The following is a 23,261-nucleotide window of genomic DNA, read 5'->3' as shown; positions in this document are numbered from 1 at the left end:
GCTTACCTCCCCCGATCAATGAGCAGTTTTCATGCAGATTTCCTCATTTTATTTATTATTTAGCCGCCTGTAAAGATTATATTATTGGGGAGGGGTAAAAAAAAAAAGGAAACGGCGCCATATTTTGGAAAACGTATCTTTAATGTGACATCAGGTATAAGATTTGGGGAAAGTTCCCGCTAAAACAGCTTTTCATTATCAAACAATCTCAACGTCCCGCGAGAGGCGGCTCCGACCCCCGGCAGAGTCCAGCGGTAACCCAAACCCCGCAGCGCCTCTTCACACAAAAGGCAGAGAGTCCCGGAGAGTCCGCGATCAGGCCCTGGAGCGGCCCCCGGCGGCGCATGTTCTGGAGTGTAGCGGTTACAGCAGCCGAGGGAAGGCAGAATTACTACAATCCCAAACCTGCATCAAAACAGAGAGCAGCGTTTACAAACTGCCCCATCTGCCCCGGCCAGTCCCTGCAACGGCTCGGACCTTAACCAGCCGCCGGTCTCGCCTTCAGGAGCCGTATGTCTATCCCACGCATGTTTAATCCCCTCACTGTATTACCCTCTACCGCTTCCATATCCTTCTGGGGTGGGATCTCCAGATCTGTGCCCACTACTCTAGGTGAGATCTGAACAGAGATCTGTAAAAGGGAAGAACCTCCTCCCTCTTTCTGCCACTAATGCCCCTCGCTTTACATCCAGCACCCTGCTTGGTGTTTCTGCCCCTCAGTTTCATTGCCTGCTGCACGTTAAGAAACAATAACTACATTCCCCAAGTGCTTTATTTTACATTTATTAACATTAAACTGCAGCCGCCGCGCTCTCCCCCATTCCTCTAACATTAAACTGCAGCCGCCGCGCTCTCCCTCATTCTCCTAACATTAAACTGCAGCCGCCGCGGTCTCCCCCATTCTTCTAACATTAAACTGCAGCTGCCGCGCTCTCCCCCATTCCTCTAACATTAAACTGCAGCCGCCGCGGTCTCCCCCATTCTTCTAACATTAAACTGCAGCCGCCGCGCTCTCCCCCATTCTTCTAACATTAAACTGCAGCCGCCGCGCTCTCCCTCATTCTCCTAACATTAAACTGCAGCCGCCACGCTCTCCCCCATTCTTCTAACATTAAACTGCAGCCGCCGTGCTCTCCCTCATTCTTCTAACATTAAACTGCAGCCGCCGTGCTCTCCCCCATTCTTCTAACATTAAACTGCAGCCGCCGCGCTCTCCCCCATTCTCCTAACATTAAACTGCAGCCGCCACGCTCTCCCCCATTCCTCTAACATCAAACTGCAGCCGCCGCGCTCTCCCTCATTCTCCTAACATTAAACTGCAGCCGCCACGCTCTCCCCCATTCTACTAACATTAAACTGCAGCCGCCGCGCTCTCCCCCATTCCACTAACATTAAACTGCAGCCGCCGCACTCTCCCCCATTCCACTAACATTAAACTGCAGCCGCAGCGCTCTCCCCCATTTTTCTAACATTAAACTGCAGCCGCCGCACTCTCCCCCATTCTACTAACATTAAACTGCAGCCGCCGCGGTCTCCCCCATTCTACTAACATTAAACTGTAGCCGCCGCGGTCTCCCCCATTCTCCTAACATTAAACTGCAGCAGCCGCGCTCTCCCCCATTCTTATAACATTAAACTGCAGCCGCCGCGCTCTCCCCATCACTCGCTCTTTCACTTGTTGCCCAGGAATGGCCGCCCTGCTGCAGACGTTTATATCATCTGCGGAGACAGATCTCATCGTTAACAGCTTCTGTAATATTACAAAGTCTGGGCCCCCGGTACCGACCGCCGAGGGGCCCGACGAGTAACAACTCCTTCCTCTGAATATTCTCCGTGTGTTCATGGGGTTAAACTCTTACGGAGAGTACATAATACGTGGACAGCGTTTTCTCGTCTGGCTGCCCTGAAGAGCTGACGCTCCATTACAGTGAACGAGAATGGCGTCTGCCGGCAGCAGGACACTCACCCCTAGGCCGTGGCCTCGATCAGCTGATGCGTTTCTGGTTTCAGGGCTTCATCCAACTTCTCCCTCTCAACCTCCTCCTCCTGCAGCTGACAGAGTAAAACCACGTAAGACAAAAGCCTTATCGCCCTCCGCGCCAGATGCGCACCCCCCCGCGCCACAGCTGTGCGCACCCCCCCCCACGCCGGTGACCCCGCACACTCCCCCCCTCCCCGCGCCGGTGACACCCCACACTCCCCCCCCTCCCCGCGCTTGTGACACCGCACACTCCCCCCCTCCCCGCGCTGGTGACACCGCACACTCCCACTCCCCGCGCCAGTGACACCGCACACTCCCACTCCCCGCGCCGGTGACACCGCACACTCCCACTCCCCCCGCCGGTGACACCGCACACTCCCCCCTCCCCGCGCCGGTGACACCGCACACTCCCACTCCCCACGCCGGTGACACCGCACACTCCCCCCTCCCCGCGCCAGTGACACCGCACACTCCCCGCGCCAGTGACACCGCACACTCCCCGCGCCAGTGACACCTCACACTCCCGGTCTCCCCTCCCCCATTTTAATACACACCCTTTCCCTCAGGTACGTCTCTCCGCAGGGCCCGAATCCTCGCAGTATGAAGGCCACTACACAGCAGCGCACAGACAGCGCGGCCTCCACCGCAGACAGGAACATCGACGGAAACCACAACGCAAGAGTCGTGTCCTGCAGGGAGATGACAGACAGAGGTAAGACACGGACAGCCAATCACCTCTCCCGATACCGGCACGCAGGATGTGCTCACGATCCGCTCCACGGTACAATAGCTTCCCAATAACTCAGTCTGTGTACCCAGACAAACCCACCCTGCGGAGACCCACGTATCGCGTCCACGGGCAAAACCCAACGTCTGCACTAAACAGCCGCGGGGGCCGGGCGCGTCGCGCAGGCATCGCTCTCTGACTCACATATATCCGAGTCGTATCGAACGGGCATTCGTTGCTCATGATGACGGAGCGAGTGTCGGCCGGCAGGACCGTCGTGTTGCAGCCGGAGATCAGGTTCTTCCCCCCGTTAGAGATGGTGAGAGAGATGGAGGCGACCAGACCCAGGAAACACGCTGTGGAGAGCGCCGAGTTCAGCAGAGAGAGGACCAGGAGCGCCCAGTGCTGCCACAATGAGAGACCGCATTAAAAACCGGCGAGCCGGCCCCCTGTATAATGTATAGATAAATCAGCGAGCCACCCCCCCCCCCCGTATAAGGTATAGATAAGCGAGCCGGCCCCCTGTATAATGTATAGATAAATCAGCGAGCCGCCCCCCCCCCTGTATAAGGTATAGATAAATAAGCGAGCCGGCCCCCTGTATAACGTATAGATAAATCAGTGACCGGCCCCCTGTAGAACGTATAGATAAATCAGTGATCGGCCCCCTGTATAACGTATAGATAAATCAGCGAGCCGGCCCCCTGTATAATGTATAGATAAATCAGTGACCGCCCCCTGTATAACGTATAGATAAATAAGCGAGCCGGCCCCCTGTATAATGTAGAGTTAAATCAGCGAGCCGGCCCCCTGTATAATGTATAGATAAATCAGCGAGCCGGCCCCCCTGTATAAAGTATAGATAAATCAGCGAGCCGGCCCCCTGTATGACGTATAGTCATAGGAGGCGGCCCCCTGTATGACGTATAGTCATAGGAGGCGGCCCCCTGTATGACGTATAGTCATAGGAGGCGGCCCCCTGTATGACGTATAGTCATAGGAGGCGGCCCCCTGTATGACGTATAGTCATAGGAGGCGGCCCCCTGTATGACGTATAGTTATAGGAAGCGGTACCCTGTATAATGTATAGTTATATATAGCTGTACTTACGAGGTTGGCTCTGCCGAGGTTCCTGGAGGCCAGAATCGCGCAGATCCCGGTCGTGATGCTCTGCGATAAAAAATAGTGAAGGCCAAACGGTAAAGCAGCTCCCCACACCCACCGGCAACCGTCCAAACCCTACCGGCTAACCCCCCCCCCATACACACACCATACCGGCTAAACACCCCCCCCACACACACACACACACCGGGCTAAACCCCCCCACACACACACACCATACCGGCTAACCCCCCCCACACACACACACCATACCGGCTAAACCCCCCCCCCTCACACACACACACCATACCGGCTAAACCCCCCCCCTCACACACACACACCATACCGGCTAACCCCCCCTACACACACACACACCATACCGGCTAACCCCCCCTACACACACACACACACACCATACCAGCTAACTCCCACACACCATACCGGCTAAACCCCCCCATACACACCATACCGGCTAACCCCATACACACACCATACGGGCTAACAGCCCCCCCCATACACACACCATACCGGCTAACCCCCCCCCCCTCACACACACACACACCATACCGGCTAAACCCCCCCCATACACACACCATACCGGCTAACCCCATACACACACCATACGGGCTAACAGCCCCCCCATACACACACCATACCGGCTAATCCCCCCTTACACACACACCATACCAGCTAACTCCCACCCACCATACCGGCTAAACCCCCCCCCCCACCCACACCCACCCACCATACCGGCTAACCCCCCCCCCCCACACACACACCATACCGGCTAAACCCCCCCACACACACACACACACCATACCGGCTAACCCCATACACACCATACCCACCAGCAGCCCCGACACCACGGAGATGATGTTGGCGGTGCAGTACTCCGGGCTCACCCTCTTCTCCGGGTTTGCCACATGCCGGAGTACAGTGCCGTGGACGATGGCACCGAGGATAAAATTCACGTGACCAATAAAGATCAGCGCGATGCCGGCTCTCATCAGCCGCCGGGGGCCCTTCTCCAAGCCTACAAAACACAGAGGAGCCTAATGGGGGCCGCCAGCCAAACGTACCCCTGGTGTTACCAGAACTGCCCCTGTGTAAAGCCCTATTCGGGGGTCACTTCGGGTGTCATGTAGTGACGGGGGTCTCAGTGTTTGGGGTCTCAGTATTACAGGGGAGTCTCTCTGTGTGTGTTTGGGGTCTCTGTATTACAGGGGGGGTCTTGGGGCATGTTTGGGGTCTCGGTATTACGGGGGGAGTCTTGGCATGTGTTTGGGGTCTCGGTATTACAGGGGGGTCTCGGTATTACAGGGGGGGTCTCGGTATTACAGGGGGGGGTCTCGGTATTACAGGGGGGGGTCTCGGTATTACAGGGGGGGGTCTCGGTATGTGTTTGGGGTCTGTGTATTGCAGGGGAGAGTCTCTGTGTGTGTGTTTGGGGTCTCTGTATTACAGGGGGGGTCTTGGCGTGTGTTTGGGGTCTCTGTATTACAGGGGGGGTCTCGGCATGTGTTTGGGGTCTGTGTATTGCAGGGGAGAGTCTCTGTGTGTGTGTTTGGGGTCTCGGTATTACAGGGGGGTCTCGGCATGTGTTTGTGGTCTGTGTATTGCAGGGGAGAGTCTCTGTGTGTGTTTGGGGTGTCGGTATTACAGGGGGGGGTCTCGGCATGTGTTTGGGGTCTGTGTATTGCAGGGGAGAGTCTCTGTGTGTGTTTGGGGTCTCGGTATTACAGGGGGGGAGTCTCGGCATGTGTTTGGGGTCTGTGTATTGCAGGGGAGAGTCTCTCTGTGTGTGTTTGGGGTCTCGGTATTACAGGGGGGGTCTCGGCATGTGTTTGGGGTCTGTGTATTGCAGGGGAGAGTCTCTCTGTGCGTGTTTGGGGTGTCGTTATTACAGGGGGGGAGTCTCGGCATGTGTTTGGGGTCTGTGTATTGCAGGGGAGAGTCTCTCTGTGTGTTTGGGGTCCCGGTATTACAGGGGGGGTCTCGGCATGTGTTTGGGGTCTGTGTATTGCAGGGGAGAGTCTCTGTGTGTGTTTGGGGTCTCGGTATTACAGGGGGGTCTCGGCATGTGTTTGGGGTCTGTGTATTGCAGGGGAGAGTCTCTCTGTGTGTGTTTGGGGTGTCGGTATTACAGGGGGGTCTCGGCATGTGTTTGGGGTCTGTGTATTGCAGGGGAGAGTCTCTGTGTGTGTTTGGGGTCTCGGTATTACAGGGGGGGAGTCTCGGCATGTGTTTGGGGTCTGTGTATTGCAGGGGAGAGTCTCTCTGTGTGTTTGGGGTGTCGGTATTACAGGGGGGGTGTCGGTATTACAGGGGGGGGTCTCGGCATGTGTTTGGGGTCTGTGTATTGCAGGGGAGAGTCTCTCTGTGTGTTTGGGGTGTCGGTATTACAGGGGGGTCTCGGCATGTGTTTGGGGTCTGTGTATTGCAGGGGAGAGTCTCTCTGTGCGTGTTTGGGGTCTCTGTATTACAGGGGGGGTCTCGGCATGTGTTTGGGGTCTGTGTATTGCAGGGGAGAGTCTCTCTGTGTGTGTTTGGGGTCTCGGTATTACAGGGGGGAGTCTCGGCATGTGTTTGGGGTCTCGGTATTACGGGGGGAGTCTCCCGGCACGTGTTTGGGGTCCCGGTATTACGGGGGGAGTCTCCCGGTACGTGTTTGGGGTCCCGGTATTACGGGGGGAGTCTCCCGGCACGTGTTTGGGGTCCCGGTATTACGGGGGGAGTCTCCCGGTACGTGTTTGGGGTCCCGGTATTACGGGGGGAGTCTCCCGGCACGTGTTTGGGGTCCCGGTATTACGGGGGGAGTCTCACTCACCGAACCCGCACACTCCTCGCTCCGAACTCCTCCCGCCGGCCATTACTCCGGTTACCTGAGCCCCGCCTCGTGACGTCATCAGCATCGGACCCAGCCCAGTATGATCGGCGCACCTGGACCCCGCCCCCTTCGTGGAAGGCGGAGCATCCGTAGCTCCTCCCCGCTCAATATGAACTGCGTGCGACCGGCCGAGTGAACCTTCCCCCAATATACCCAGGTATAACCCGGTATATTCCAATATATCCCAGTATAACCCGGTATATTCCAATATATCCCAGTATAACCTGGTATATTCCAATATATCCCAGTATATCCCAGTATATTCCAATATATCCCAGTATAACCCAATATAACCCAGTCTGTCCCAGTATACCCCAACACATCCCAGTCAGTCCCAGTATATCCCAGCATACCCCAGTCGGTGCCAGTGTACCCCCAGTATATCCAAGTATACCCCACTCTGTCCCAGTATTTCCCAGTCATTCCCAATATATCCCAGCCTGTCCCAATATACACCAACACGTCCCAGCCTTTCCCAGTGTATCCCAGTCTTCCCCATTATACCCCACCCTGTCCCAGTATTTGCCTGTCTGTTCCAGTATGTACCAGTAGATCACGGTATACCCCAGTCTGCCCCAGTATACCCCAGTCTGTCCCACCGTACGATTGGCTTCATTACGTCCTTGCACAATAATCGAAGATCGGCGCAGTAAATACACTCGCGGAGCACGATTTTTGGGTAAAAACGATCATTCATATTTTGTTTTTATTGTATTCTCGTAGTGCTGGGGAGGATCAGTGACGGGGGTGTGGGGGTGATCAGTGGCGGGGGGGGTGCAGGGGTGATCAGTGACGGGGTGTGGGGGTGATCAGTGACGGGGGGGGGATCAGTGACAGGGGTATCTCTGGGACAGGTGGGAGACTCGAGGAGGAGGTTTTTAGGCCCGTTGTAGCGGGAGCCCGGCTTCTCCTGGCTCCTCGCGGCTCTCCCTCCGCAGCCGCTGGTTCTGATCCGTCACTTTCTGCTTCCGCTCCTGCAGGAGGCGCGCATGGCCGATCAGACGGAGCAGTTCCTGCCGGAGCTGCCGGTTCTCCTCCTCGGTCTTGGCGCTGACCTCCAGCAGGGCTCGCGTGGCCTCCGCCTGGGCCTCCTCCGACAGCTGCTGCAGCTGGAGCTCGCAGTCCTGGTGACATCGGGCCCTCTCCTGCAGAAACGCAGCCTGCACCGCCAGCAGCGCTTGCGCATGTCTTCCTCGAGCGGCCATCACCTGGTCCTGTAGCTCCTTTATGAGGGAGATCTGCTCCGTCTGCAGCTCCCTCGCCGGACGCAGCTCTCCGATCTCCCGTGTCAGCCGGGCCAGCTCACGCTCTCTCTGGAGAAGCTGCTCCCGCAGCTCGGCTTCTTCTGCGTCGAGGCGGGACTGCAGCTCTCCCTTCTGCTGCTGAATGTCCTGCAGCTCCCGCTGGTTCTGGTCGCTCAGGCTGACGATGGCGTCCTGACGCCGCTGGCTCCTCTTCTTCATGTACGACAAATACTCCTGGCTCTCCACGCGGACCCTCTCGGCCTCCTCCTGGAGGAACTCGTTCTCCCGGCGCAGCTGCTCCAAGCGGCCCCTTAGCGCCTCCTGCTCGGCCGTCAGCTTGTCGTGTTCCTGCTGCAGGAGGGCCTCTCGCTCGCTCACTTCTCTCTTCCCTCCATCACCGGCCGCGTCCGGAGGAACATCCCGTCCAGCGTCCTCCTCGGCTTTACCCCCAGACTTAATTTTGGGTGGCATCTGGGGACAACATCGCTCATACTAGTTAGCTGACGGGATACAACTCTCACGCTAGTTAGCTGACGGGATACAACTCTCACGCTAGTTAGCTGACGGGAAACAACTCTCACGCTAGTTAGCTGACGGGAAACAACTCTCACGCTAGTTAGCTGACGGGAAACATCTCTCACGCTAGTTAGCTGACGGGAAACATCTCTCACGCTAGTTAGCTGACGGGAAACATCTCTCACGCTAGTTAGCTGACGGGAAACATCTCTCACGCTAGTTAGCTGACGGGAAACATCTCTCACGCTAGTTAGCTGACGGGAAACATCTCTCACGCTAGTTAGCTGACGGGAAACATCTCTCACGCTAGTTAGCTGACGGGAAACATCTCTCACGCTAGTTAGCTGACGGGAAACATCTCTCACGCTAGTTAGCTGACGGGAAACATCTCTCACGCTAGTTAGCTGACGGGAAACATCTCTCACGCTAGTTAGCTGACGGGAAACATCTCTCACGCTAGTTAGCTGACGGGAAACATCTCTCACGCTAGTTAGCTGACGGGAAACATCGCTCATACCAGTTAGATGACGGGAAACATCTCTCATACTAGTTAGCTGACGGGAAACATCTCTCATACTAGTTAGCTGACGGGAAACATCTCTCATACTAGTTAGCTGACGGGAACATCGCTCATACCAGTTAGCTGACGGGAAACATCTCTCATACTAGTTAGCTGACGGGAACATCGCTCATACCAGTTAGCTGACGGGAAACATCGCTCATACCAGTTAGCTGACGGGAAACATCTCTCATACTAGTTAGCTGACGGGAAACATCTCTCATACTGGTTAGTTGACGGGAAACATCTCTCATACTGGTTAGCTGACGGGAAACATCTCTCATACCAGTTAGCTGACGGGAAACATCTCTCATACCAGTTAGCTGACGGGAAACATCTCTCATACCAGTTAGCTGACGGGAAACATCTCTCATACTAGTTAGCTGACGGGAAACATATCTCATACTAGTTAGCTGACGGGAACATCGCACATACCAGTTAGCTGACGGGAAACATCGCTCATACCAGTTAGCTGACGGGAACATCGCTCATACCAGTTAGCTGACGGGAAACATCGCTCATACTAGTTAGCTGACGGGAACATCGCTCATACTAGTTAGCTGACGGGAACATCGCTCATACTAGTTAGCTGACGGGAACATCGCTCATACTAGTTAGCTGACGGGAACATCGCTCATACCAGTTAGCTGACGGGAAACATCGCTCATACTAGTTAGCTGACGGGAAACATCGCTCATACTAGTTAGCTGACGGGAAACATCTCTCATACTAGTTAGCTGACGGGAACATCGCTCATACTAGTTAGCTGACGGGAAACATCTCTCATACTAGTTAGCTGACGGGAAACATCTCTCATACTAGTTAGCTGACGGGAAACATCGCTCATACTAGTTAGCTGACGGGAAACATCTCTCATACTAGTTAGCTGACGGGAAACATCTCTCATACTAGTTAGCTGACGGGAAACATGCACGAACCATCGCCCTGCCGACAGTCTGACTCCCGGCCCTGCGGGGAGCTGTAAGAGCTCTGACCTCCGCCTCTCACATCCAGGAGTCTCTCCCGAGAAAAGTACCGACAGGGAGCAGGTTTATACATCTCTGCCTCACTGCACAGAGTAGTGGGTACAGTGCTGGGGTACCCATCCCCAGGATATTGACACTCTGGAGAGAGTTCAGAGGAGGCGACTAAAACGGGGAACGGTTTACAGAGGGAGACGGGTGAGAGAGAGAGGGGGGGGGCATTTAAATACATAAAGAAGGAGAAAAGTTACAAGAGACCAGAATCTAGAACTAAAACGTCAGAGACTGAGATAGAATGGAAGGAAGTTTTACTTTACTGAGAGAGTCGTGGATAAGTGGAACAGCCTCCCAGCACAAGTGGTAGAAGGTAATACAGTGAGGGTATTAAACACGCATGGGATAGACATACGGCTCCTGAATCTAAGACGAGACCAACGACTGATTAAGGTTTGAGTCTTTGGCTCATCTGCCCGCGGCCGGGGGATGGCAGACAGAGTCCCCCTCGGGGTTGTAAATCCCCCTGAAAGCACGTCGGGTCGGCAGGCAGCACTTCTCACCTACAAACGGAAACCAACAGAGCCAGAGATGCAAACTGCCGGCCGCCGGGAGCGAGACACTCGTGGGGTCTGACAGCAGAGAGACGTCACGTAAGAGACAGAACGAGGGTCCCAGCCACAAAGACAGATCCCTGCTGACGAAGGGCCACATACAGCCAGGGGGTCATTTCCAAGCTCTGCCCCAACCAGGACACGGCCCCCGCACCATTTACCCACAGAACATTTACGCCCCGTAACTCCCACCAATCAGAGCCGCACGCAGACCCCCGATAACTCACAGACAGGGGTCCCGGTGCAAAAAGATTCCTAGCACAAACTCACCGGTTCCCTGCGTGGACGGCACTGGGAGTTAATGGGAGGCGAGACCTACCGGCTGTCGCTTAGCAACCGTACACAAAACCACGAGCTACATTCAAAAACGTGGCCGCTCCCACAGTACCTCCCCTCTGACTGCAGTTCATTGGTTGTCCATTTTAATGTCGCCATGCGGACCCTTTTTCTAAATCGGTCACTCCTGCAGTAAACCCCCCCCCCGCATTTATCGCCCATTTTGAGTAAATGCCTTTTACCAGTCCTGATTGGTTAATGTTCTGCACTGTTTGTTTAATCTGATTGGTTGTCGTGCCCCAGGTACTTAGCACCCATTGGCTAGATACCGGTGGGCGAATCACTTTCTCTGGTTGTTCTGCTTCCCCAATAAAGCGCATCCGGAGCGTGGGGCAAGCGGCCAAGACGCACAGGGGCCCTTCCGGCCTACCCGGTTCCCGTTACACGGCCCATATGATGGTCCTTGGGCCCATTCCCCGTGTCCCATGATGGCCGCATCGGCCCACGTGCAGCGTGTCACGGTGAAAGAATCGAACTCCGTGGCTCCGACACCAAAACCGGGAAAAAACGAAGTGAGACGGTGAATAAATACAACAAACCGAGATTTATTTACAGAAAAAAAAAAACATTCCTTACAAATAAAAAATAATGGACGACGTGAAGATCCGAGATTCCACGGACAGGTCCTGCTGACAACGTGTCAGGCGAAGGGCAGAGCCAGGGGCCCCACGGAGCCGACGCGCGCCCACTCAGCCAGCCAGGGGCCCCACGGAGCCGACGCGCGCCCACTCAGCCAGCCAGGGGCCCCACGGAGCCGACGCGTGCCCACTCAGCCAGCCAGGGGCCCCTTCAACGTGAGCCCAGGCCACGCACATAGTGGAGAGCAGCTGCCCCAATCAGAACAAACCATCTAGAGTGTAGGAGCCCACCAAGGTCACCCCCCCCGCCCGAATGGTAGCCATACCGCATGGAGTGCCACGGCCTGTAACGCAAACACTACGTCCCACCACATCCCTCACCCCAAAATACACTGACCTCCCCGACCTCCCCCCAAAGAATCAACCACCAGCGTGGCTCCAGTCTGCACTGGGAGGGCCACTTCTGCTCCCCCGAGTGAAACGAGCGATACATGTAAACAATACAGAGACGTTCAGAATAACGGGACACGAGTCCACACGCTACAAGCGAGCAGCACACGGCTTTCACAGCAGGCTACATGTGGCATGAAAAGGGGCAGCAGACCCCGCGGCAAGCGTTAGCCACGGGCACAAACCGTCACGATGGGGGAGGATCTGGGCCCTGGACCTCACCCGCTTCCCTGGAGCCATGACGCACGGTAAGTAACAAGAATGCGGCAGCGGGGGGGGGGGGGAGAGACACATCCAGGGCACTCTGGGGGGCCGTTCACAAGCCACAGTATTAACATTATACAGAGCCCGCCGGACACGTTCAATGCGTAAACACAGCAACGTGGCCACCCCCAACACACCAAGCAGACGTGTGCAGGAAGGGCCGGGAGGGCCACTAAAGACAGTATCTGAGCAGCTAAACGGCTGCCTCTGTACAGATGAAACGGGACGTGGCCCTCTTACAGCCCACGTGCGGCCCCTGAGAGGCAGAAGCACAACTACAGCATATAGAAACAGGAGGCCCGAGATGCACGGCTGGCATCTGTGTAACAAGGCATCAAACCCCAGCCAAGGGGGCCAACGCCGCTGCAGAAGACGAGACCCCAGGCCATGCGCGGACGGGCCCTCGGCGGTGTCCCTGCTACGACGAAACCGTTACGGCCGTCAGACTTCCGTTACGGGCAAAGTAAAACTTGCTGAAAGCGTCTTCTAGGGTGCAGGCCAGTCTGGTCTGGTCAGCCTGCGGAGAGAGAACCACGGTTACCGATCAGACGAGCCCCCACCACAGATCACACCGGGGGGCTACAGAAGTGCCATACACCGGCACTTACCCCAGAGAACATCCAGCCGCCCCTCCACGGGGCACAAACTGGAACTTACCTCGCTGACAAAACCCAGCTGGACCAGCTCTGCGGCCAGATCCTGAATGTTTTCATCTGAAACAAAAGTGTGAACGATAAAGTTTTACTGTATAAAAAAAACAAAAAAAACGTATTTTACTGACAAACCGGCACAGCACGCGGCGGCACACCACGGGCTCACACGGTAAGGACACGGTGACTCACTGGGGAGCAGGTCACAGCTCAGGTGTCTGTTCAGCTTGTCCTCCAGTTTTAACAGCAAAGTGAGCTGCAGAGAGATTGGGAGAAGAGACATTAAGATGGAGGGGAGGGAGCGAGGGGCCCACCAACACCGAGGGAGGGGGAGCGAGGGGGGCCCACCAACACCGAGGGAGGGGGAGCGAGGGGGGCCCACCAACGCCGAGGGAGGGGGAGCGAGGGGGGCCCACCAACGCCGAGGGAGGGGGAGCGAGGGGCGCCACCAACACCGAGGGAGGGGGAGCGAGGGGGGCCACCAACACCGAGAGGCATTAAAACAGTGGCAGGACTGTCAAGGGCCACCCTGCTGAATGCAGGCCCCGTGAGTTACTCTTATGCTAGCTGTACATGGGGGGGCGCAGCATTAATCTACCCCACCCCGGGGTAATATCAGCCGAGAGCCGTGCCGGCCGCAGGGCCTCGCTTCTCATTAACCCGGGAAACCCAAAATCGCTCACGTGGTGCTTGGCGCCCTCATCCACGGACTCGATGTTGCACTGCATCTGCACCACCTAAAGGGCAAAACACACGCCATCAGCATCACACGCCATCAGCATCACACGCCATCAGCATCACACGCCATCAGCATCACACGCCTTCCACACGCGAAGCCGGAACCCCGTCTGTACAATGTGGCCTACCTTACGGGTCTCTAACTCCGCAGGCTCCGGAGTGGGGGTCTTCACCGAAGGGGGCACGACAGGAGAAGTTACCTCTTCCTGCTGGGGCTGCTGGGGTCTGGGTATCCCGAAGGCGGTCAGGGGGTAAATCCCATTCCTGCCAGAAACCAACAGTCACTGCAAAACCCGTCCCGGAGAGCTGCGCGCTCCTCAGAGGCTCCCCGTGGGAGGGTCACTCACACAACGCACACTCACCTGACATCCTCCAGAAACTTGTCCAGCTCCAGGGCGGGGGATTGAGAGAACCTAAGAGAGAGAGACACGAGTTCAGTCTCTTCCCCTCCATACCATTACTGCGAGGTAAGGAGCTGGGGCCGGTGGCAGCCCGTGGCACAGCCAGCATCATCTGATTGCTTTGTGGTCCTGAAAGTCCCTCCCCTCCCCAGAATTAAAATGGCGGCAACAACAAGGAATACGAGGCGGGATAATTAGAGGAAGTGAAGACGGCTGTTCTTGTGGTATATACATAAGCCGCGTTTCTCGTGGCCGCCCCGCGGTGACGGCGTTGCCGGTGGACCCCGCGCACTCACATCAAGTGAACTCCTTCGCGGTTGGGGTGAGTGATCTCGGCGAACACCGCGGTCATGTCAAGGTTCTTGGTCATCTCCTCCAAAGCATTCTCTGCGATCATATCTGGGGGAAGAACATCAACATTCACTGTAACCGCGGGCAACGACAGGCAGCGATGCGGCGCCAATAATAACCCAGCCAAATAAAAAGGTCCCGGGTATTAACCCTTTGACCTACCCTCCCATCCCCCACAGACTTACGCTGGTGTCCCACGATGCAGTGCGCTGCCAGCAGCTTGAGAGACGGGACCTCAAACAGGGCCTGGTGGAAGAGCAGCTCACGGGCCGTAGGCCGCTTACTGGGATCGGCCTCGAGGCACTTCTGGATAAACTCCTGCAGGGAACGAGAGAATTACCCCACGGCACAGCGCCCACCCCAAAACATATGACATCATTCCATCGTGACATCATTACCCTCTGCAGCGGATCCTCCAGGAACTGAATGGCGTTATTTATAGCCTCCTGGGGGACGTACGACGACTCCCCGTTCCCCTGGATCTCCAGCACGGCCATCTACAGAGCGGAGAGCGCAGGGGGTTAATGCCACCCGGGTTGGAGGGGGCAGCCATTTATACACCCAGAACCCACTGTCACCACCCCGCGGGCGCACTCACACCGCTACCACCCTCACAGGCGACATCCCACCCGCACAGCAGTCTCACCTCCAACGCGCACATCCCGAACGAGTAGATGTCAACCGCCGTGGTAACGCTGGTGACCTCTGCAACAAGACACAGCGATCAGACGTCTGCCGCACGCGCAGACACACTCACACTCACACTCACTCCCCTCTTACCGCCATACTCTGGGGCAAAGAAGTGCAAATTCTTCTGCTCCTCCCGACAGGTCTTCACGTGATTATTAATGGTGTCAGGAGCCACTGAGGGAGAGAATGACAGAGTGAGAATGGCCTCGACAGCAGAGCTGACACTCAGGTAAATACCTCTGAAGCCTCTCCCCACTAACTCTTAAACCTTAAAACCCGTCGTGCAGCGCTGCATAACTGTGTCCCACACACAGAAACAGACTCCCCGGGGACCCCCGCAGGAAGACCTCCCCACATGACCACCCACAACCCCCCGCCCAGCCTGAACACACATCCCAACCGCAGCGGTGGCGCTCCTTAACCGGTTCCACACGCCTCGAGAACCCAGCACTAAACGCTCCCACAGGCGAGCGCGGCCGGTTCCGCGCGCCTCGAGAACCCAGTACTAAACGCTCCCACAGGCGAGAGCGGCCGGTTCCACGCGTCTCGAGAACCCAGCACTAAACGCTCCCACAGGCGAGCGCTGCCGGTTCCACGCGTCTCGAGAACCCAGCACTAAACGCTCCCACAGGCGAGCGCTGCCGGTTCCGCGCGCCTCGAGAACCCAGCACTAAACGCTCCCACAAGCGAGAGCGGCCGGTTCCTCGCGCCTCGAGAACCCAGCACTAAACGCTCCCACAAGCGAGAGCGGCCGGTTCCTCGCGCCTCGAGAACCCAGTACTAAACGCTCCCACAGACGAGAGCGGCCGGTTCCACGCGTCTCGAGAACCCAGTACTAAACGCTCCCACAGGCGAGCGCTGCCGGTTCCGCGCGCCTCGAGAACCCAGTACTAAACGCTCCCACAGGGCGAGCGCGGCCGGTTCCGCACGCCTCGAGAACCCAGTACTAAACGCTCCCACAGGGCGAGCGCGGCCGGTTCCGCGCGCCTCGAGAACCCAGTACTAAACGCTCCCACAGGCGAGAGCGGCCGGTTCCACGCGTCTCGAGAACCCAGTACTAAACGCTCCCACAGGCGAGCGCGGCCGGTTCCGCGCGCCTCGAGAACCCAGTACTAAACGTTCCCACAGGCGAGAGCGGCCGGTTCAGCGCGTCTCGAGAACCCAGTACTAAACGTTCCCACAGGCGAGAGCGGCCGGTTCAGCGCGTCTCAAGAACCCAGTACTAAACGCTCCCACAGGCGAGAGCGGCCGGTTCCGCGCGCCTCGAGAACCCAGTACTAAACGCTCCCACAGGCGAGCGCTGCCGGTTCCACGCGTCTCGAGAACCCAGTACTAAACACTCCCAGTTGCAACAGCGTTTCTTTAAGGGGCTTCCTTTGCCTGAACACGAGAGTGGAGTGAAGCCAAACAGATGCCGCTGGCCCCGCCACAGCCTGCCGCCGGACCCGCCACAGCCTGCCGCCGGCCCCGCCACAGCCTGCCGCCGGCCCCAGTGTCTCTGGGGTAAGACTGTCCGGTACGTTTAAGTAAAAAGATATTTGCCTTCAGAGCGCCGCCGGCTTCCCTCACACATAACGGCACGAGGAGCCACCACGCCGGACTGACACGCGAGACCATACGCCACGACACCGGCCGCCAATAAACTCCCATCAAAGAGACATCCGGCCAACGAGAGGCCACCTTACATCGGCACGGGACCCCCTTGGCAAATGTATGGAGTGATTCTGAAGATCCCCCCACATAAATGCGCCACTTTCACTATTACATACGTGTATATTATATACGGAGACGCGTGCGGCCACGAGATTTACTCACCGTCCAGTGCCGGCTCGAAGAAACGTGTCGGGGGTGGGGTTTAACTAATACGCATTATGCTACACTGGGGGTGTCGGGGGCATTAGACTGTCATTAGTACGCATTGTGCTATAGTGGGGTGTTGGGGGGGCATTAGACTGTCTCATTAATACGCATTGTGCTATAGTGGGGTGTTGGGGGGCATCAGACCGTCTCATTAGTACGCATTGTGCTATAGTGGGGTGTTGGGGGGGCATCAGACCATCTCATTAGTACGCATTGTGCTATAGTGGGGTGTTGGGGGCATTAGACCGTCTCATTAGTACGCATTGTGCTATAGTGGGGTGTTGGGGGGGCATTAGACGGTCTCATTAGTACGCATTGTGCTATAGTGGGGTGTTGGGGGGCATTAGACCGTCTCATTAGTACGCATTGTGCTACAGCTGGGTGTTGGGGGGCATTAGACCGTCTCATTAGTACGCATTGTGCTATAGTGGGGTGTTGGGGGGGCATTAGACCGTCTCATTAGTACGCATTGTGCTATAGTGGGGTGTTGGGGGGGCATTAGACCGTCTCATTAGTATGCATTGTGCTATAGTGGGGTGTTGGGGGGGCATTAGACCGTCTCATTAGTATGCATTGTGCTATAGTGGGGTGTTGGGCATTAAACCGTCTCATTTGTATGCGTTGTGCTATAGTGGGGAGTCAGACATTTCCACCGCGTTTCTAAACGTCCCCCCACAGAATCCTAAAGGCAGCAGAGAGCCCTGAAGAGCCCATTCTAAGCGCAGTACATAAATCCCACCACAAGGGCAGCGCAGAGACCCCCACAGAGGCAGCTCTAAGGGAAGCAATGCAATGAGGATGAGAGGGGCTCAGACAAAAAGCACTCTACAGAAGAGACATGCAGCGGGTCGGGTTCCTACATGCAGGGGAGCAGAGAGCAGCCTACAGCCAGAAAGCAGGTACCCCCCCCCTCTGCAAGGCCAGACTGGGGCAACAAAGCCCACAGCAGGGACACAAACTGCCCCTCCAGAAACTCACCCCGGTGATCCGCTACACGCATTGGACTCGCGGGGCAGGGGGAAAGCAGAATGGCGGTGAACGTTTCCATGCGCACAAATTAAACTAACCCCCCCAGCTACGCACGCCATCTGTATGTGGGGCAATTACGTGAGTGAGGGGGCAACCAGGAAGCCTTGCAGAGAAGCCAGCGAGGATCTACAGAACATGGCAATAAACGGCACATCACAGGAGCTGGAAATGTATCTCACCATTAGCAAAAATCCTATGAAAGACTGGTGGGCAACAGAACAGCCGAAGCAGGAGATAAAACAGACAGGTATATGAGTGGATGGAACAGCTGGGGGGCAACGTCACACACACGGGGGGGGGGGCAAAACCAAAATACCCATCAGTGCGTACACTGGCAGGGGTTACCAGACATGCAGACACATCCAAACCCATGGAAACCCCCCTTTCCTGTTGGTATGACCCATCGCAGAAGGTGTACCTCTGGCTGTTTACTGTTGGTATAACCCGCACTGGGTATTGTATCCAGGTCCTTTGCACCCCTTGCTGTTTACTGTTGGTATGATCCTCACCATGTCCCCCGTCCTGCTTTGTGGCACTCTTGGCTTTACACAAAGGGTGTCTCATCATACCGTCCTTCAGCCTCTGATGCTTAATGTTGGTAAAAGCCGCATTGGGTGCTGTATTCTGGCTCCTTATACCCCCCTCCAGTTACTATCAGTATACCCTGACTCCTCGTATGGCTTCCATGTTTGCTGTTGTCTCCTTGTGCCCCCCCCCCATTTACTATTGGTATACCCGGCGCTGAGTGCTGTATCCTGACTCCTCGTATGGCCTCCATGTTTGCTGTTGTCTCCTTGTGTCCACCCCACTCCATTTACTATTGGTATACCCGGCGCTGAGTGCTGTATACTGGCTCTGTGTTTAGGGAGTTTTAGGGAATTAGCTCAAATGGTAGCGCACTCTTTACATGCCAGACATCATAGGATTGGCACCGGAATCCTAAACGTGGGTCTTATCCACGGGCCCTGCTTACCGTATCCTGACCACCCCATTCTCGGAACGCGCTATTTACTGTGTGTGTCTTGGCGAGCGTTAGCCGGGGGAGGTTGGCAGTCAGCGCTCCACACGGTGCAGGTTAATACAAGCCTGCAAGCCCAGCAAACATTCAGTTAAAGCAGCTGGAAAAAAAAAAATCTACAGCCGAAAAAGCCATGATTTACCAGATCCGATCTTTATGAGCCCGTTGTGCTGGATGAATATGGTGTCGCAGGTCAAGTTTCCGTGGATAATCGGGGGATCACAGGAGTGCAGATAACTGTGCGACAGAGAGACGGCAGCATGAGGTGGGCTCCCCCCGCAGCTCACAAACGCCAAAAATCACAGATACAGACCCACAACCCCCCAAGAACCGAGGAAGGCAGCACCAAGCACAGCGTCTACCATATTCACCTCATCATATATACACACCCCTCCCATGAACGTGTTTTACCACCTCCTCCGGTCAATTGATTTATTGCTACCCCCTCCCGTCAGCCTCCCTAATATATACACAGACACTTGAAATTTCTAACCCCGTAGACGCTCACAAATAACCCTGTCAGTAAGGTACACAAAAGGCAACACCCAGAGCTGGCTGCGGGAAGAGTTTGAGGAGCACCGATACACGGTGACGGGTGACTTCCTGCGAGGGGAACGTAAGGGACAGGAGTCTGAGCCCCTTCACAAAAGAACGAGAAGATCTGAACAGGAAGTGACCCAGAGACACGTGACAGACGGCTCTAAAACTTGAGAGGCAGCCATTGGCTGCTTATAAGATCATGTCTTCAGGAGTCCCACGCAGGGTTAAGTTCTCTCACCCTCTACCCCGGGGCAGTTCCATGCAAACAACTCTCTCAGCGAAGAAATACCGCTAGTCTGGATGTCTCTCCTCCTCAGAAAAGAGATCAGCAAACCGAATGAGTGAATTACCTGAGTGCCGACAGGATCTGGGTGCACCACCTCTTCCACGCCTGCAATCAAAAAGAAAGAAGTCACAAGGACTGCCCACCACGGCCGCGCAACAAGCAAAGGCTGGAGGGCGTCGGTACGGGGGCACGAGGGGGCACGAGGTCGACATGGCAAGATACCTTCTCGTTCATAGTCTTGTGGTTCTTCTTTGTCTTCTTCAGGAACTGTTTCAGGCTCCCGGAGGACATGTACTCTGTGATGAAGATCACCTGTGAGGACCAAACATACAATTCATAGAGGAGCCTCTGCACCATCCCAGTGCACAAACCGTGCCCCCATCCAGTAATCACTCCCCGTCTCCTGCCCGCCCTCCCCCCCCCGTCAGTGCCCCCCCCTGTACCCTGGCTCTGTTCTCCTTCACATCAGCCCAGTACTTGTGGAACTTGACTATGTTGAGATGCTCCAGCTGGATGAGGTTATCGAACACGGCTTTCACCTTTTCCTGCAGACAGACGCAGAAGGTAAGGAGTCGTTCTCAGCGGCCGGCGGACTTAAAGCTTCCGAGTCTCCAACTTACCTCTTGGAGTTTGAAATTCTTGCGTTCAGAGAACTGCACTTCGTTCCAGACGACCTCGACGCCTTCCTCCGTGTCCATAGCCAGGTAGGCGCTATCGATGCCAGGAACATTGCGCTGGTTTACCTGCAGAGGCAAGATACAAAATCATGCAGAGCACAGATACCCCTTCACACTGCCTCCAACAAGGGGGCAGAGGTGCCCCCTTCACAGTGCCCTCAAACAGGAGAGCAGAGGCCGCCCTCATCCTGTTGCCAGAAGGGTACAAGCCTCGACCCCCACAACCACCAAGACATCCAAAACCAGCTACAGTAACGTGGCAGGGAAGACACCGGTAAAAACTCAATAAGGGAACGTATCACCTACATGATGTAACTTCCCGTATACCGACAGCCACAGGAACGGCAACCGGCAGCAGGAGGGCAGCAGGGAGCAGAGAAGTCTCTGCATTAACCTGACGGGGGCCATTCCAAAACACCCGTGGGGTGTAGGCGAGATGGGCCTGAATTAACCAAAACAGATGACTAAGTACAGTGAGACAGAGGAGGCAGGTGGAGAATGGGGTGGAATAAGGGGCAGAGGGAGAAGAGCCAGGGATAAGGAAGCGCAAAACAGACAGGGGCCGACACTGAAGAGCTGATGACTCAGGATAGGCGGTCAGAGAACGTGAGTGGCGAGCAGCCAAAAAGTGATGCAGGAGGCTGGACACGTGGCAGGGAGAGCGGCCCACGCCAGGAGAATGTTCCGGGAGAACTCACAAGCACCTTGTAGCGACTGAGGGGCCCGGTCAGCACCAAGTTACCAAAATGAAGATGAAACTGCCACACCGGGCCACAAGCCACAGCACGGGGAACCCAGTAACCCCACCCTACCTCCTCACGCCTCTTCTGCCAACGTCCACAGGGAGACTCCTCGAGGATCTCAGACTCATCTTCGCTTTCCTCCTCTTCCTCTTCCTGCGCAGGCACGGCGGGGGCGCTCACCGGTGGAGACACGGAGGACACGCTATCAGACTTCGCATCAGAACCGGTGCCCGGAGCCACCTTTCCTTCACCTTCAGACATTCTACTGGATCAAGTCGGAGATAAACAGCTCTGAAAACAGAGGGGGCCTCATATTAACAAAGGAGACCCTCAAACCATGGAAACCCCCCGAAAGCCACAGACCCTGACCCCCCCCAACCACACCCTCTCAAACCACAGAGCCCGGCCCCCCAACCAAACCTTCTCAAACCAAAAAGCCGCACCCCCCCAACCAACACAAACCCTCCGAAGAGCCAACCATAGCAACCTAAACTTCCTGGACCCCAACAAAACCCTCAAACCGAGTCCCTCCCTCTAAAAACCTCAATGAACCCCAAAATTTAAACCAAGTTATACCCCCCAAGACTCCTCAATGGACCCCAACACAAAAAAAGTAGCTTAAACGGCGCCCCCCCAAACCAAGGCGTGACACCCTGCCCCCCCTAAAAAATCCCCTCGGACCACGCAGTGCCCCTCTCCCAAATAACCCCCTCAAACCATGGTGTGCCCCTCTCCGCAATAAACCCCTCAAACCACGGAGTGCCCCACCTCCCCCCAAAAAATCCCCTCAAGCCACAGTGTGCCCCCCCTCCCCCCAAAAAATCCTCTCAAGCCACGGCGCCCCCCCTCCCAAATAACCCCCTCAAGCCACAGCATGCCCCCCTTCCAAATAACCCCGCTACCAAATAACCCCCTCAAACCACGGCATGCCCCCTCCCAAATAACCCCTCACACGACAGCATGCCCCCCCCAAATAACCCCCCTCAAGCCACGGCATGCCCCCTCCCAAACAACCCCCTCAAGCCACAGCATGCCCCCCCCAAATAACCACCTCAAACCATGGTGTGCCCCTCTCCGAAATAAACCCCTCAAACCACGGTGTGCCCCCCTCCCCCAAAAAAGCCTCTCAAGCCACGGCATGCCGACCTCCCCCCCCAAAAAAAAATCCCCTCAAACCACGGCGTGCCCCCCTCCCAGATAACCCCTGCTGCCAAATAACCCCCTCAAACCACAGCATGCCCCCTCTCAAATAACCCCTCAAACAACAGCGTGCCCCCTCCCAAATAACCCCCTCAAGCCACGGCACGCCCCTCCTTCCCAAATAACCCCCTCAAGCCACGGCATGCCCCCCTTCCCAAATAACCCCCTCAAGCCACGGCATACCCCCCTTCCCAAATAACCCCTCAAACCACAGCGTGGACTCAAGAAAAACCACAAAAAAGACTTTGTGGACCCAAGAAAAATCTAAACGTGCCCCAACACAAAACCCCCTAAAACTATGGACCACCCAAACAACTGACAACTCTGCCCCCACTAACTGCCCCAAACCAAAAAGCGCTCAATAAGTAATTACCCCCTTACCCCAAACATCACCTCCAGAAAAGCTCTGCATTCCAGACCCCACATACCCCCGACCTTCCCTGGCTACAACCCCATACTTCATACCCCCTTAGAATACCCCGTCGCCCCACCCTTCTCTCACTTGCCCCAGTGTATGTCCAAGCCTTCGTATGGGCCAGAATAACCTGCTTCCCCACTGCCACCTACTCAACAATAGCCCGTTGCCCAGCCCACTGCCGACCCAGGGTATTTCCAGTTACCCCAGGGGATCGTCAGCGCCAACCCTGGCTCCACTTTCACCTTGCCGGGAGCCCAAGCCGCTGTGTGGGGTCGGTGCTGGGTGGAGGCTCTGCTTGCTCACCGCTAGGCCCTAATCCCACTACCCGGATGTGACGCCGCCGACAGCCTAATGACGACTGACGGCCTAACGCCGTTCGGGAACTGGCTCCACCCACTCAACTAAACGTGATCGCTTATGCTGCGA

The 23,261-nt window shown here is 56.2% G+C and overlaps 3 protein-coding genes across 5 annotated transcripts; all 3 read right to left on the bottom strand.

Annotated features, from left to right (window-relative positions):
• Window positions 1–122: 122 nt before the first annotated feature.
• KRTCAP3 (keratinocyte associated protein 3) lies at window positions 123–6,746 on the bottom strand. Of its 2 annotated transcripts, none has more exons than XM_053459562.1 (7): window positions 6,637–6,746; window positions 4,658–4,842; window positions 3,819–3,878; window positions 2,913–3,113; window positions 2,536–2,670; window positions 1,967–2,052; window positions 123–405 (listed from the first exon to the last, which is right to left on the bottom strand). In XM_053459562.1, exons 1-6 carry the CDS (start codon window positions 6,719–6,721, stop codon window positions 1,969–1,971), a joined length of 750 nt encoding a protein of 249 aa, XP_053315537.1. In that variant the 5' UTR covers window positions 6,722–6,746; the 3' UTR covers window positions 123–405; window positions 1,967–1,968. The 2 variants fall into 2 exon arrangements, with proteins under 2 accessions (XP_053315537.1, XP_053315538.1); XM_053459563.1 differs by having other exon boundaries at window positions 1,967–2,046.
• Window positions 6,747–7,574: 828 nt separating this feature from the next.
• Window positions 7,575–8,411, bottom strand: LOC128484229 (coiled-coil domain-containing protein 166-like). Its single transcript, XM_053460552.1, has one exon. It carries the CDS (start codon window positions 8,409–8,411, stop codon window positions 7,575–7,577), a length of 837 nt encoding a protein of 278 aa, XP_053316527.1.
• A 4,002-nt stretch (window positions 8,412–12,413) lies between these two features.
• Window positions 12,414–23,181, bottom strand: NRBP1 (nuclear receptor binding protein 1). Of its 2 annotated transcripts, none has more exons than XM_053459052.1 (18): window positions 23,078–23,181; window positions 21,287–21,508; window positions 20,418–20,540; window positions 20,241–20,342; window positions 20,020–20,109; window positions 19,862–19,902; window positions 19,114–19,208; window positions 15,155–15,238; window positions 15,021–15,079; window positions 14,773–14,871; window positions 14,560–14,692; window positions 14,320–14,422; window positions 13,985–14,035; window positions 13,751–13,886; window positions 13,568–13,621; window positions 13,077–13,140; window positions 12,892–12,947; window positions 12,414–12,751 (listed from the first exon to the last, which is right to left on the bottom strand). In XM_053459052.1, exons 2-18 carry the CDS (start codon window positions 21,476–21,478, stop codon window positions 12,653–12,655), a joined length of 1,581 nt encoding a protein of 526 aa, XP_053315027.1. In that variant the 5' UTR covers window positions 21,479–21,508; window positions 23,078–23,181; the 3' UTR covers window positions 12,414–12,652. The 2 variants fall into 2 exon arrangements, with proteins under 2 accessions (XP_053315027.1, XP_053315026.1); XM_053459051.1 differs by having other exon boundaries at window positions 23,038–23,164.
• Window positions 23,182–23,261: the final 80 nt, after the last annotated feature.

This window comes from Spea bombifrons, chromosome 3 (assembly GCF_027358695.1).
Source record: "Spea bombifrons isolate aSpeBom1 chromosome 3, aSpeBom1.2.pri, whole genome shotgun sequence".
Taxonomy (NCBI): domain Eukaryota; kingdom Metazoa; phylum Chordata; class Amphibia; order Anura; family Pelobatidae; genus Spea; species Spea bombifrons.
This window is presented reverse-complemented; position numbering and strand designations above follow the sequence as displayed.